The sequence below is a fragment of the Petromyzon marinus genome, chromosome 78, assembly GCF_048934315.1.
Source record: "Petromyzon marinus isolate PM22_M1 ecotype Great Lakes invasive population chromosome 78, UKy_Petmar_22M1.pri1.0, whole genome shotgun sequence".
Taxonomy (NCBI): domain Eukaryota; kingdom Metazoa; phylum Chordata; class Hyperoartia; order Petromyzontiformes; family Petromyzontidae; genus Petromyzon; species Petromyzon marinus.
In genome coordinates this window covers 3,201,571-3,215,396 of record NC_133744.1, presented here as the reverse complement: position 1 = coordinate 3,215,396, position 13,826 = coordinate 3,201,571, and the positions used below count along the sequence as shown (strand labels likewise).

The following is a 13,826-nucleotide window of genomic DNA, read 5'->3' as shown; positions in this document are numbered from 1 at the left end:
GTTGTAGTTGTGCTAGTGCTAGTTGTTGTGCTAGTTGTTGTTGTTGTAGTCACCTGTAGAGGTAGTGAGGGCGGTTGCTGTGATAGTAGTTGTAGTGCTAGTAGTTGTAGTTGTTGTGATAGTAGTAGTGCTAGTTGTAGTAGTGGTAGTGCTAGTTGTTGTTGTTGTAGTAGTCACCTGTAGAGGTAGTGAGGGCGGTTGCTGTGATAGTAGTTGTAGTGCTAGTAGTTGTAGTTGTTGTGATAGTAGTAGTGCTAGTTGTTGTAGTGGTAGTGCTAGTTGTTGTTGTAGTAGTAGTCACCTGTAGAGGTAGTGAGGGCGGTTGCTGTGATAGTTGTTGTGATAGTTGTTGTGATAGTTGTTGTGATAGTAGTTGTAGTAGTTGTGGTAGTTGTTGTAGTAGTGCTAGTTGTTGTGCTAGTAGTTGTTGTTGTTGTAGTCACCTGTAGAGGTAGTGAGGGCGGTTGCTGTGATAGTAGTTGTAGTGCTAGTAGTTGTAGTTGTTGTGATAGTAGTAGTGCTAGTTGTTGTAGTGGTAGTGCTAGTTGTTGTTGTAGTAGTAGTCACCTGTAGAGGTAGTGAGGGCGGTTGCTGTGATAGTTGTTGTGATAGTTGTTGTGATAGTTGTTGTGCTAGTAGTTGTAGTAGTTGTGGTAGTTGTTGTAGTAGTGCTAGTTGTTGTGCTAGTAGTTGTTGTTGTAGTAGTCACCTGTAGAGGTAGTGAGGGTGGTTGCTGTGATAGTTGTTGTGATAGTTGTTGTGATAGTTGTTGTGATAGTTGTTGTGCTAGTAGTTGTAGTAGTTGTGGTAGTTGTTGTAGTAGTGCTAGTTGTTGTGCTAGTAGTTGTTGTTGTAGTAGTCACCTGTAGAGGTAGTGAGGGCGGTTGCTGTGATAGTTGTTGTGATAGTTGTTGTGATAGTTGTTGTGCTAGTAGTTGTAGTAGTTGTTGTAGTTGTGCTAGTGGTAGTTGTTGTGCTAGTTGTTGTTGTTGTAGTCACCTGTAGAGGTAGTGAGGGCGGTTGCTGTGATAGTTGTTGTTGTTGTGATAGTTGTTGTGATAGTTGTTGTGCTAGTAGTTGTAGTAGTTGTTGTGCTAGTTGTAGTAGTGCTAGTTGTTGTGCTAGTTGTTGTTGTTGTTGTAGTAGTCACCTGTAGAGGTAGTGAGGGCGGTTGCTGTGATAGTTGTTGTGGTTGTGATAGTTGTGCTAGTAGTTGTTGTTGTTGTAGTCACCTGTAGAGGTAGTGAGGGCGGTTGCTGTGCTAGTAGTTGTAGTGCTAGTAGTTGTAGTTGTTGTGATAGTAGTAGTGCTAGTTGTTGTAGTGGTAGTGCTAGTTGTTGTTGTTGTAGTCACCTGTAGAGGTAGTGAGGGCGGTTGCTGTGATAGTTGTTGTAGTGCTAGTAGTTGTAGTTGTTGTGATAGTAGTAGTGCTAGTTGTTGTAGTGGTAGTTGTTGTTGTTGTAGTAGTTACCTGTAGAGGTAGTGAGGGCGGTTGCTGTGATAGTTGTTGTGGTTGTGATAGTTGTTGTGATAGTAGTTGTGGTTGTGATAGTTGTGCTAGTAGTTGTTGTTGTAGTAGTCACCTGTAGAGGTAGTGAGGGCGGTTGCTGTGATAGTTGTTGTAGTGCTAGTTGTTGTGATAGTTGTTGTTGTGCTAGTTGTTGTTGTGATAGTAGTTGTGCTAGTTGCTGTGATAGTTGTTGTGATAGTTGTTGTGCTAGTTGTTGTAGTGGTAGTGCTAGTAGTTGTTGTTGTAGTCACCTGTAGAGGTAGTGAGGGCGGTTGCTGTGATAGTAGTTGTAGTGCTAGTTGTTGTAGTGCTAGTAGTTGTTGTTGTAGTAGTCACCTGTAGAGGTAGTGAGGGCGGTTGCTGTGATAGTTGTTGTGGTTGTGATAGTTGTGCTAGTTGTTGTAGTAGTCACCTGTAGAGGTAGTGAGGGCGGTTGCTGTGATAGTAGTAGTGCTAGTTGTTGTGGTAGTGCTAGTTGTTGTTGTTGTAGTAGTCACCTGTAGAGGTAGTGAGGGCGGTTGCTGTGATAGTAGTTGTAGTGCTAGTTGTAGTAGTGGTAGTTGTGCTAGTTGTAGTTGTTGTAGTAGTCACCTGTAGAGGTAGTGAGGGCGGTTGCTGCTGTGATAGTTGTTGTAGTGGTTGCTGTGATAGTTGTTGTTGTAGTTGTTGTGCTAGTTGTTGTGATAGTTGTGCTAGTTGTTGTAGTAGTCACCTGTAGAGGTAGTGAGGGCGGTTGCTGTGATAGTAGTAGTGCTAGTTGTTGTGGTAGTGCTAGTTGTTGTTGTTGTAGTAGTCACCTGTAGAGGTAGTGAGGGCGGTTGCTGTGATAGTAGTTGTAGTGGTAGTGCTAGTTGTTGTTGTTGTTGTAGTAGTCACCTGTAGAGGTAGTGAGGACGGTTGCTGTGATAGTTGTTGTGCTAGTTGTTGTGATAGTTGTTGTGATAGTAGTTGTTGTTGTTGTAGTAGTTGTTGTAGTAGTTGTAGTTGTAGTAGTCACCTGTAGAGGTAGTGAGGGCGGTTGCTGTGATAGTAGTTGTAGTGCTAGTAGTTGTAGTTGTTGTGATAGTAGTAGTGCTAGTTGTTGTAGTGCTAGTAGTTGTTGTTGTTGTAGTCACCTGTAGAGGTAGTGAGGGCGGTTGCTGTGATAGTTGTTGTGATAGTTGTTGTGATAGTTGTTGTGATAGTTGTTGTGATAGTAGTTGTAGTTGTTGTGCTAGTTGTAGTAGTAGTCACCTGTAGAGGTAGTGAGGGCGGTTGCTGTGATAGTAGTTGTGATAGTAGTTGTAGTAGTGGTTGTTGTAGTTGTGCTAGTTGTTGTTGTAGTAGTCACCTGTAGAGGTAGTGAGGGCGGTTGCTGTGATAGTAGTTGTAGTGGTAGTTGTTGTGATAGTAGTTGTAGTGCTAGTAGTTGTAGTGGTAGTTGTTGTTGTTGTTGTAGTAGTCACCTGTAGAGGTAGTGAGGGCGGTTGCTGTGATATTAGTGGTAGTGCTAGTTGTAGTAGTGGTAGTAGTGCTAGTAGTTGTTGTAGTAGTTACCTGTAGAGGTAGTGAGGGCGGTTGCTGTGATAGTAGTTATAGTGCTAGTAGTTGTAGTTGTTGTGATAGTAGTAGTGCTAGTTGTTGTAGTGGTAGTAGTTGTTGTTGTTGTAGTAGTAGTCACCTGTAGAGGTAGTGAGGGCGGTTGTTGTGCTAGTAGTTGTAGTGCTAGTAGTTGTAGTTGTTGTGATAGTAGTAGTGCTAGTTGTTGTGCTAGTAGTTGTTGTTGTTGTAGTCACCTGTAGAGGTAGTGAGGGCGGTTGCTGTGATAGTTGTAGTGCTAGTTGTGCTAGTTGTTGTGCTAGTAGTTGTAGTTGTTGTAGTCACCTGTAGAGGTAGTGAGGGCGGTTGTTGTGCTAGTAGTTGTAGTGCTAGTAGTTGTAGTTGTTGTGATAGTAGTAGTGCTAGTTGTTGTGCTAGTAGTTGTTGTTGTTGTAGTCACCTGTAGAGGTAGTGAGGGCGGTTGCTGTGATAGTTGTAGTGCTAGTTGTGCTAGTTGTTGTGCTAGTAGTTGTAGTTGTTGTGATAGTTGTTGTAGTAGTCACCTGTAGAGGTAGTGAGGGCGGTTGCTGTGATAGTTGTTGTGATAGTAGTAGTGCTAGTAGTGATAGTAGTTGTGCTAGTTGTTGTAGTAGTCACCTGTAGAGGTAGTGAGGGCGGTTGCTGTGATAGTTGTTGTGATAGTTGTTGTGATAGTAGTAGTGCTAGTTGTTGTAGTGCTAGTAGTTGTTGTTGTAGTAGTCACCTGTAGAGGTAGTGAGGGCGGTTGCTGTGATAGTAGTTGTAGTGGTAGTTGTTGTGATAGTTGTTGTGATAGTTGTTGTAGTAGTGCTAGTTGTTGTGCTAGTTGTGCTAGTTGTTGTTGTTGTAGTAGTCACCTGTAGAGGTAGTGAGGGCGGTTGCTGTGATAGTTGTTGTGATAGTTGTTGTGATAGTTGTTGTGATAGTAGTTGTAGTAGTTGTGCTAGTAGTAGTAGTTACCTGTAGAGGTAGTGAGGGCGGTTGCTGTGATAGTAGTTGTAGTGGTAGTGCTAGTAGTAGTTGTTGTAGTAGTAGTCACCTGTAGAGGTAGTGAGGGCGGTTGCTGTGATAGTAGTTGTAGTGCTAGTAGTTGTAGTTGTTGTGATAGTAGTAGTGCTAGTTGTTGTAGTGGTAGTGCTAGTTGTTGTTGTTGTAGTCACCTGTAGAGGTAGTGAGGGCGGTTGCTGTGATAGTTGTTGTGGTTGTGATAGTTGTGCTAGTTGTTGTAGTAGTCACCTGTAGAGGTAGTGAGGGCGGTTGCTGTGATAGTTGTTGTGATAGTTGTTGTTGTTGTAGTTGTTGTGCTAGTTGTTGTGCTAGTTGTAGTAGTCACCTGTAGAGGTAGTGAGGGCGGTTGCTGTGATAGTTGTTGTTGTTGTAGTGGTAGTGCTAGTAGTTGTGCTAGTAGTAGTAGTTACCTGCAGAGGTAGTGAGGGCGGTTGCTGTGATAGTAGTTGTAGTGCTAGTTGTAGTAGTGCTAGTAGTTGTGATAGTAGTAGTTGTTGTAGTAGTCACCTGTAGAGGTAGTGAGGGCGGTTGCTGTGATAGTTGTTGTGCTAGTTGTTGTAGTGGTAGTGCTAGTTGTTGTTGTTGTAGTAGTCACCTGTAGAGGTAGTGAGGGCGGTTGCTGTGATAGTTGTTGTGATAGTTGTAGTGGTAGTGCTAGTAGTAGTGCTAGTTGTTGTTGTTGTAGTTACCTGTAGAGGTAGTGAGGGCGGTTGCTGTGATAGTAGTTGTAGTTGTTGTGATAGTGGTAGTGCTAGTTGTTGTAGTGGTAGTGCTAGTAGTTGTAGTAGTCACCTGTAGAGGTAGTGAGGGCGGTTGCTGTGATAGTTGTTGTGATAGTAGTTGTAGTAGTGGTTGTTGTAGTTGTGATAGTAGTTGTAGTAGTGCTAGTTGTAGTTGTTGTGCTAGTTGTTGTAGTAGTCACCTGTAGAGGTAGTGAGGGCGGTTGCTGTGATAGTTGTTGTGGTTGTGCTAGTAGTTGTGCTAGTTGTTGTAGTGGTAGTGGTAGTAGTTGTTGTTGTAGTAGTCACCTGTAGAGGTAGTGAGGGCGGTTGCTGTGATAGTTGTTGTGATAGTTGTTGTGATAGTTGTTGTGCTAATTGTAGTAGTTGTAGTAGTTGTTGTGCTAGTTGTTGTGCTAGTTGTAGTAGTAGTCACCTGTAGAGGTAGTGAGGGCGGTTGCTGTGGTAGTTGTTGTGATAGTTGCTGTGATAGTTGTAGTGGTAGTGCTAGTAGTAGTAGTTGTTGTGATAGTAGTAGTGCTAGTTGTTGTAGTGGTAGTGCTAGTTGTTGTTGTTGTAGTAGTCACCTGTAGAGGTAGTGAGGGCGGTTGCTGTGATAGTTGTTGTGATAGTAGTTGTAGTGCTAGTTGTAGTAGTGGTTGTTGTAGTTGTGGTAGTGGTAGTGCTAGTTGTTGTTGTAGTCACCTGTAGAGGTAGTGAGGGCGGTTGCTGGCGATGACGACCACTGGTATGTCGTGAGCAACACCCACAGACAGCTGTAGACACATACAGTACATACAGTGCACACAGTGCATACAGTACATGCAGTACACACAGTGCATACAGTACATGTAGTATACACACCGTAATATAAAGTACACATACAGTACATACAGTGCACACAGCACATACAATACATACAGTACATACAGTGCATACAGTACATGCAGTATACACACCGTACATATAAAGTACACATACAGTACATACAGTGCATACGGTACATACAGTACACACAGTACATACAGTACACAGTGCATACAGTGCACACCGTACATACAGTACACACACAGCGCACACAGTACACATACAGTACATACGCAGCACACACAGTACATACAGTGTGCACACAGTACATACAGTACATACAATGCACATACAATACACACAGAACACATACAGTACATACACAGCACATACAGTACATACAGTGCACACACAGTACATTCAGTACACACAATACATACAGTGCACACAATGCAGACAGTACATACAGTACACACAATACACACAGTACATACAGTACAAACAGTGCACATACGGCACACACAGTACACACACAGTACACACAGTGCACATACAGTACATTTAGTGCATACAATACATACAGTGCACATACAGTACATACAGTACACACCGTGCGCACAGTACATACAGTACACACAGTGCATACAGTACACACAGTACACACACAGTACGGACAGTACACATACAGCACATACAGTACATACACGCAGTATACACACACAAATACATACACACACAGTACACACACAGTGCACACAGTACATGCAGCACATACAGTACACACACAGTACACACAGACACAGTATACACACACAGTACATACAGCACACATAGAGTACACACAGAGTACATACAGCACACATACAGTACACACAGTACATGCAGCACATACAGTGCACACACAGTACATACAGTGCACACAGTCCATACAGTACATACAGTGCACATACAGTACATATACAGAGTGCACACACACAAACATACACACACAGTACACATACAGCACACAAACAGCACACACAGTACACATACAGTACACACAGTACATACAGCACACACACAGTACACACAGAGTACATACAGCACACACAGTGCATACAGCACATACAGTGCACATACAGTACATACAGCACATACAGTGCACACAGTACACACAGTGCATACAGTGCATATACAGTACATACAGTACACACCGTACATACACAGAGTGCACACACATACATACACACACAGTACACATACATCACACATACATACACACACAGTACACGTACAGCACACACACAGTACACACACAGTACACACACAGTACACACACACACAGTACACACACAGTATACACACAGTACACACACAGTACACACAGTATACACACAGTACACACACACAGTACACACAGTACACACACAGGACACACAGTACACACACAGTACACACACACAGTACACACACAGTACACACACAGTACACACTCACAGTACACACACAGTACATAGAGTACACACACAGTACACACATACATACAGACACACACAGTACACACATACATACAGACACACACAGACACAGTCACACATACACACAGTACACATACACACATACACACACATACACACACAGACATACACACAGACACAGACATACATTACACACAGTACACACACACACAGACAGTACACACACACACACAGACACACACACAGACACACACACAGACACAGTACACACACACATACAGACATACACACACAGTACACACATACACACAGTACACACACATACATACAGTACACATACATACAGACATACACACACGTACACACATACACTCAGTACACACATACATACACAGTACACACACACACACAGACACACACACAGACATACACACACACAGACACACAGACACACACACAGACACACACACACATGGTGGTGGTGGTGGTGGTGATGGCGGTGATGGCGGTGGTGATGGCGGTGATGGTGGTGGTGGTGATGATGATGGTGGTGGTGGTGGTGATGATGGTGATGGTGGTGGTGATGGTGGTAGTGGTGGTGATGGTGGTGATGGTGGTGATGGTGATGGTGGTAGTGGTGGTGATGGTGGTGATGGTGGTGATGGTGGTGATGGTGATGGTGGTGGTGATGGTAATGGTGGTGGTGGTGATGGTGGTGGTGATGGTGGTGGTGATGGTGGTGGTGATGGTGGTAGTGGTGGTGATGGTGGTGATGGTGGTGGTGATGGTGGTGGTGATGGTGGTGGTGGTGGTGATGGTGATGGTGGTGGTGATGGTGGTGGTGATGGTGGTGGTGAGTGTAGTGGTGAGTGTGGTGGTGAGTGTGGTGGTGAGTGTAGTGGTGAGTGTAGTGGTGAGTGTAGTGAGTGTAGTGGTGAGTGTAGTGGTGAGTGTAGTGGTGAGTGTAGTGGTGAGTAGTGGTGAGTAGTGGTGAGTGTGGTGAGTGTAGTGGTGAGTGTGGTGAGTGTAGTGGTGAGTGTAGTGGTGAGTGTGGTGGTGAGTGTAGTGGTGAGTGTAGTGGTGAGTGTAGTGGTGAGTGTAGTGGTGAGTAGTGGTGGTGAGTGTAGTGGTGAGTGTGGTGGTGAGTGTGGTGGTGAGTGTAGTGGTGAGTGTAGTGGTGAGTGTAGTGGTGAGTGTAGTGGTGAGTGTAGTGGTGAGTGTGATGGTGAGTGTGGTGGTGAGTGTAGTGGTGAGTGTAGTGGTGAGTGTAGTGGTGAGTGTAGTGGTGAGTGTAGTGGTGAATATAGTGGTGAGTGTAGTGGTGAGTAGTGGTGAGTGTTGCTCACCAGCGCTGGTGAGAAGGTGAGTGTAGTAGTGGTGAGTAGTGGTGAGTGTAGTGGTGAGTGTAGTAGTGTGATGGTGAGTGTAGTGGTGAGTGTAGTGGTGAGTGTAGTGGTGAGTGTAGTGGTGAGTGTGGTGGTGAGTATAGTAGTGTGATGGTGAGTGTAGTGGTGGTGAGTGGTGGTGAGTGGTGGTGAGTGTTGCTCACCAGCGCTAGTGAGAAGGTGAGTGTAGTGGTGAGTGTAGTGGTGAGTGTAGTGGTGAGTAGTGGTGGTGAGTGTAGTGGTGAGTGTGGTGGTGAGTGTAGTGGTGAGTGTAGTGGTGAGTGTAGTGGTGAGTGTAGTGGTGAGTGTAGTAGTGAGTGTAGTGGTGAGTGTAGTGGTGAGTGTAGTGGTGAGTGTAGTGGTGAGTAGTGGTGAGTGTAGTGGTGAGTGTAGTGGTGAGTGTGGTGGTGAGTGTAGTGGTGAGTGTAGTAGTGAGTGTAGTGGTGAGTGTTGTGGTGAGTGTAGTGGTGAGTGTAGTGGTGAGTGTAGTGGTGAGTGTATTGGTGAGTAGTGGTGGTGAGTGTAGTGGTGAGTGTAGTGGTGAGTGTAGTGGTGAGTGTAGTGGTGGTGAGTGTAGTAGTGAGTGTAGTGGTGAGTGTAGTGGTGAGTGTAGTGGTGGTGAGTGTAGTGGTGAGTAGTGGTGGTGATTGTAGTGGTGAGTGTGGTGGTGAGTGTAGTGGTGAGTGTGGAGGTGAGTGTAGTGGTGAGTGTAGTGGTGAGTGTAGTGGTGAGTAGTGGTGAGTGTAGTGGTGAGTGTAGTGGTGAGTGTGGTGGTGAGTGTGGTGGTGAGTGTAGTGGTGAGTGTAGTGGTGAGTGTGGTGGTGAGTGTGGTGGTGAGTGTAGTAGTGGTGAGTAGTGGTGAGTAGTGGTGAGTGTAGTAGTGGTGAGTGTAGTGGTGAGTGTAGTGGTGAGTGTAGTGGTGAGTGTAGTGGTGGTGAGTGTGGTGGTGAGTGTAGTGGTGAGTGTAGTGGTGAGTGTAGTGGTGAGTGTAGTGGTGAGTGTAGTGGTGAGTGTAGTGGTGAGTGTAGTGGTGAGTGTGGTGGTGAGTGTAGTGGTGAGTGTGATGGTGAGTGTGGTGGTGAGTGTAGTGGTGAGTGTAGTGGTGAGTGTAGTGGTGAGTGTAGTGGTGAGTAGTGGTGAGTGTTGCTCACCAGCGCTGGTGAGAAGGTGAGTGTAGTAGTGGTGAGTAGTGGTGAGTGTAGTGGTGAGTGTAGTAGTGTGATGGTGAGTGTAGTGGTGAGTGTAGTGGTGAGTGTAGTGGTGAGTGTAGTGGTGAGTGTGGTGGTGAGTATAGTAGTGTGATGGTGAGTGTAGTGGTGGTGAGTGGTGGTGAGTGGTGGTGAGTGTTGCTCACCAGCGCTAGTGAGAAGGTGAGTGTAGTGGTGAGTGTAGTGGTGAGTGTAGTGGTGAGTAGTGGTGAGTGTAGTGGTGAGTGTAGTAGTGGTGAGTGTGGTGGTGAGTGTAGTGGTGAGGGTAGTGGTGAGTGTAGTGGTGAGTGTGGTGGTGAGTGTAGTGGTGAGGGTAGTGGTGAGTGTAGTGGTGAGTGTAGTGGTGAGTGTAGTAGTGAGTGTAGTGGTGAGTGTAGTGGTGAGTGTGGTGGTGAGTGTGGTGGTGAGTGTAGTGGTGAGTGTAGTGGTGAGTGTGGTGGTGAGTGTAGTGGTGAGTGTGGTGGTGAGTGTAGTGGTGAGTGTAGTGGTGAGTTTGGTGGTGAGTGTAGTGGTGAGTGTAGTGGTGAGTGTGGTGGTGAGTGTAGTGGTGAGTGTAGTAGTGAGTGTAGTGGTGAGTGTAGTGGTGAGTGTAGTAGTGGTGAGTAGTGGTGAGTGTAGTGGTGAGTGTAGTGGTGAGTGTAGTGGTGAGTGTAGTAGTGAGGGTAGTGGTGAGTAGTGGTGAGTGTAGTGGTGAGTGTAGTGGTGAGTGTAGTGGTGAGTGTAGTGGTGAGTGTAGTAGTGGTGAGTGTGGTGGTGAGTGTAGTGGTGAGGGTAGTGGTGAGTGTAGTGGTGAGTAGTGGTGAGTGTAGTGGTGAGTGTGGTGAGTGTAGTAGTGGTGAGTAGTGGTGAGTGTAGTGGTGAGTAGTGGTGAGTGTAGTGGTGAGTGTAGTGGTGAGTAGTGGTGAGTGTTGCTCACCAGCGCTGGTGAGAAGGTGAGTGTAGTGGTGAGTGTAGTGGTGAGTGTAGTGGTGAGTGTAGTGGTGAGTGTAGTGGTGAGTGTAGTGGTGAGGGTAGTGGTGAGTGTAGTGGTGAGTGTAGTGGCGAGTGTAGTGGTGAGTGTAGTGGTGAGTGTAGTGGTGAGTATTGGTGAGTGTAGTGGTGAGTGTAGTGGTGGTGAGTGTAGTGGTGAGTGTAGTGGTGAGTGTAGTGGTGAGTGTAGTGGTGAGTGTAGTGGTGAGTGTAGTGGTGAGTGTAGTGGTGAGTGTAGTGGTGAGTGTAGTGGTGAGTGTAGTGGTGAGTGTAGTGGTGAGTGTAGTGGTGAGTGTGGTGGTGAGTGTAGTAGTGAGTGTAGTAGTGAGTGTGGTGAGTGTAGTGGTGAGTGTAGTGGTGAGTGATGGTGAGTGTAGTGGTGAGTGTGGTGAGTGTAGTGGTGAGTGTAGTGGTGAGTGATGGTGAGTGTAGTGGTGAGTGTAGTGGTGAGTGTGGTGAGTGTAGTAGTGGTGAGTGTAGTGGTGAGTGTAGTGGTGAGTGTAGTGGTGAGTGTGGTGAGTGTAGTGGTGAGTGATGGTGAGTGTAGTGGTGAGTGTAGTGGTGAGTGATGGTGAGTGTAGTGGTGAGTGTAGTGGTGAGTATTGGTGAGTGTAGTGGTGAGTGTAGTGGTGAGTGTAGTGAGTGTGGTGGTGAGTGTAGTGGTGAGTGTAGTGGTGAGTGTAGTGGTGAGTGTAGTGGTGAGTGTAGTGAGTGTAGTAGTGGTGAGTGTAGTGGTGAGTGTAGTGAGTGTGGTGGTGAGTGTAGTGGTGAGTGTAGTGAGTGTAGTGGTGAGTGTAGTGGTGAGTGTAGTGAGTGTAGTGGTGAGTGTAGTGGTGAGTGTAGTGGTGAGTGTAGTGGTGAGTGATGGTGAGTGTAGTGGTGAGTGTAGTGGTGAGTGTAGTGAGTGTAGTGGTGAGTGTAGTGGTGAGTGATGGTGAGTGTAGTGGTGAGTGTAGTGGTGAGTGTAGTGGTGAGTGATGGTGAGTGTAGTGGTGAGTGTAGTGGTGAGTGTAGTGAGTGTAGTGGTGAGTGTAGTGGTGAGTGTAGTGGTGAGTGTAGTGGTGAGTGTAGTGAGTGTAGTAGTGGTGAGTGTAGTGGTGAGTGTAGTGGTGGTGAGTGTAGTGGTGAGTGTAGTGGTGAGTGTAGTGGTGAGTGTAGTGGTGGTGAGTGTAGTGGTGAGTGTAGTGGTGAGTGTAGTGGTGGTGAGTGTAGTGGTGAGTGTAGTGGTGAGTGTTACTCACCAGTGCTGGTGAGAAGGTGAGTGATGTGGTGAGTGTAGTATTGGTGAGTGATGGTGAGTGTTGCTCACCAGTGCTGGTGAGAAGGTGAGTGATGTGGTGAGTGATGGTGAGTGTGGTGAGTGATGCTCACCAGTGCTGGTGAGAAGGTGAGTGTAGTGGTGAGTGTAGTGGTGAGTAGTAGTAGTGGTGAGTGTAGTGGTGAGTAGTAGTAGTGGTGAGTGTAGTGGTGAGTATTGGTGAGTGTAGTGGTGAGTGTTGCTCACCAGTGCTGGTGAGAAGGTGAGTGTAGTGGTGAGTGATGGTGAGTGATGGTGAGTAGTGATGCTCACCAGTGCTGGTGAGAAGGTGAGTGATGTGGTGAGTGGTGGTGAGTGTACTAGTGGTGAGTAGTGGTGAGTGTTGCTCACCAGTGCTGGTGAGAAGGTGAGTGATGTGGTGAGTGTAGTGGTGAGTAGTGGTGAGTGATGCTCACCAGTGCTGGTGAGAAGGTGAGTGATGTGGTGAGTGATGGTGAGTGTTGCTCACCAGTGCTGGTGAGAAGGTGAGTGTAGTGGTGAGTGTGGTGAGTGTTGGTGAGTGTAGTGGTGAGTGTAGTGGTGAGTGTAGTAGTGTAGTAGTGAGTGTAGTGGTGAGTGTTGCTCACCAGTGCTGGTGAGAAGGTGAGTGATGTGGTGAGTAGTGATGCTCACCAGTGCTGGTGAGAAGGTGAGTGATGGTGAGTGTTGCTCACCAGTGCTGGTGAGAAGGTGAGTGATGTGGTGAGTGTAGTAGTGTAGTGGTGGTGAGTGTAGTGGTGAGTGTACTAGTGGTGAGTAGTGGTGAGTAGTGTTGCTCACCAGTGCTGGTGAGAAGGTGAGTGATGTGGTGAGTGTAGTGGTGAGTGTACTAGTGGTGAGTATTGGTGAGTGTTGCTCACCAGTGCTGGTGAGAAGGTGAGTAGTGGTGAGTGTACTAGTGGTGAGTGTAGTGGTGAGTGTACTAGTGGTGAGTGTAGTAGTGGTGAGTGTAGTGGTGAGTAGTGTTGCTCACCAGTGCTGGTGAGAAGGTGAGTGATGTGGTGAGTGTAGTGGTGAGTAGTGGTGAGTAGTGCTCACCAGTGCTGGTGAGAAGGTGAGTGATGCGGGATCGCGACATGCACAGAGGGAACCAAACCCCTCGTGTCTGGAGCAGAAACGGTGACGACGTGAAGAGACAGGGCCGGGAGGCCAGCCACAATCAGCCTCTACACACACAGTACACACACAGTACACACACAGTACACACACAGTACACACACAGTACACACACAGTACACACAGTACACACACAGTACACACACAGTACACACACACAGTACACACACACAGTACACACACACAGTACACACACAGTACACACACAGTACACACACAGTACACACACACAGTACACACACAGTACACACAGTACACACACACACAGTACACACACAGTACACACAGTACACAGACACAAACCCCTCGTGTCTGGAGCAGAAACGGTGACGACGTGAAGAGACAGGGCCGGGAGGCCAGCCACAATCAGCCTCTAATCACACACAGTACACACACAGTACACACACAGTACACACACACAGTACACACACAGTACACACAGTACACACACAGTACACACACAGTACACACAGTACACACACAGTACACACAGTACACACACAGTACACACACACAGTACACACACAGTACACACACAGTACACACACAGTACACACACAGTACACACACAGTACACACACACAGTACACACACAGTACACACAGTACACACACAGTACACACACAGTACACACACAGTACACACACAGTACACACAGTGCACACACAGTACACACACACAGTACACACAGTACACACACACAGTACACACAGTACACACACAGTACACACACAGTACACACACAGTACACACACAGTACACACACAGTACACACACACAGTACACACACACA

At 46.6% G+C, this 13,826-nt stretch overlaps 1 protein-coding gene across 2 annotated transcripts in view; it reads right to left on the bottom strand.

Annotated features, from left to right (window-relative positions):
• LOC116937156 (protein O-linked-mannose beta-1,2-N-acetylglucosaminyltransferase 1-like) overlaps positions 1–13,826 on the bottom strand; it is a 119,038-nt gene that overhangs the window by 76,214 nt on the left and 28,998 nt on the right. For both annotated transcript variants that reach the window (XM_076056844.1, XM_076056843.1), the window contains 2 exons: positions 12,956–13,083; positions 5,500–5,570 (listed from right to left, as the gene is read on the bottom strand). In XM_076056844.1, the coding sequence (XP_075912959.1) occupies positions 5,500–5,570; positions 12,956–13,083 (199 nt within the window). The remainder of the gene's footprint in view (positions 1–5,499; positions 5,571–12,955; positions 13,084–13,826) is intronic.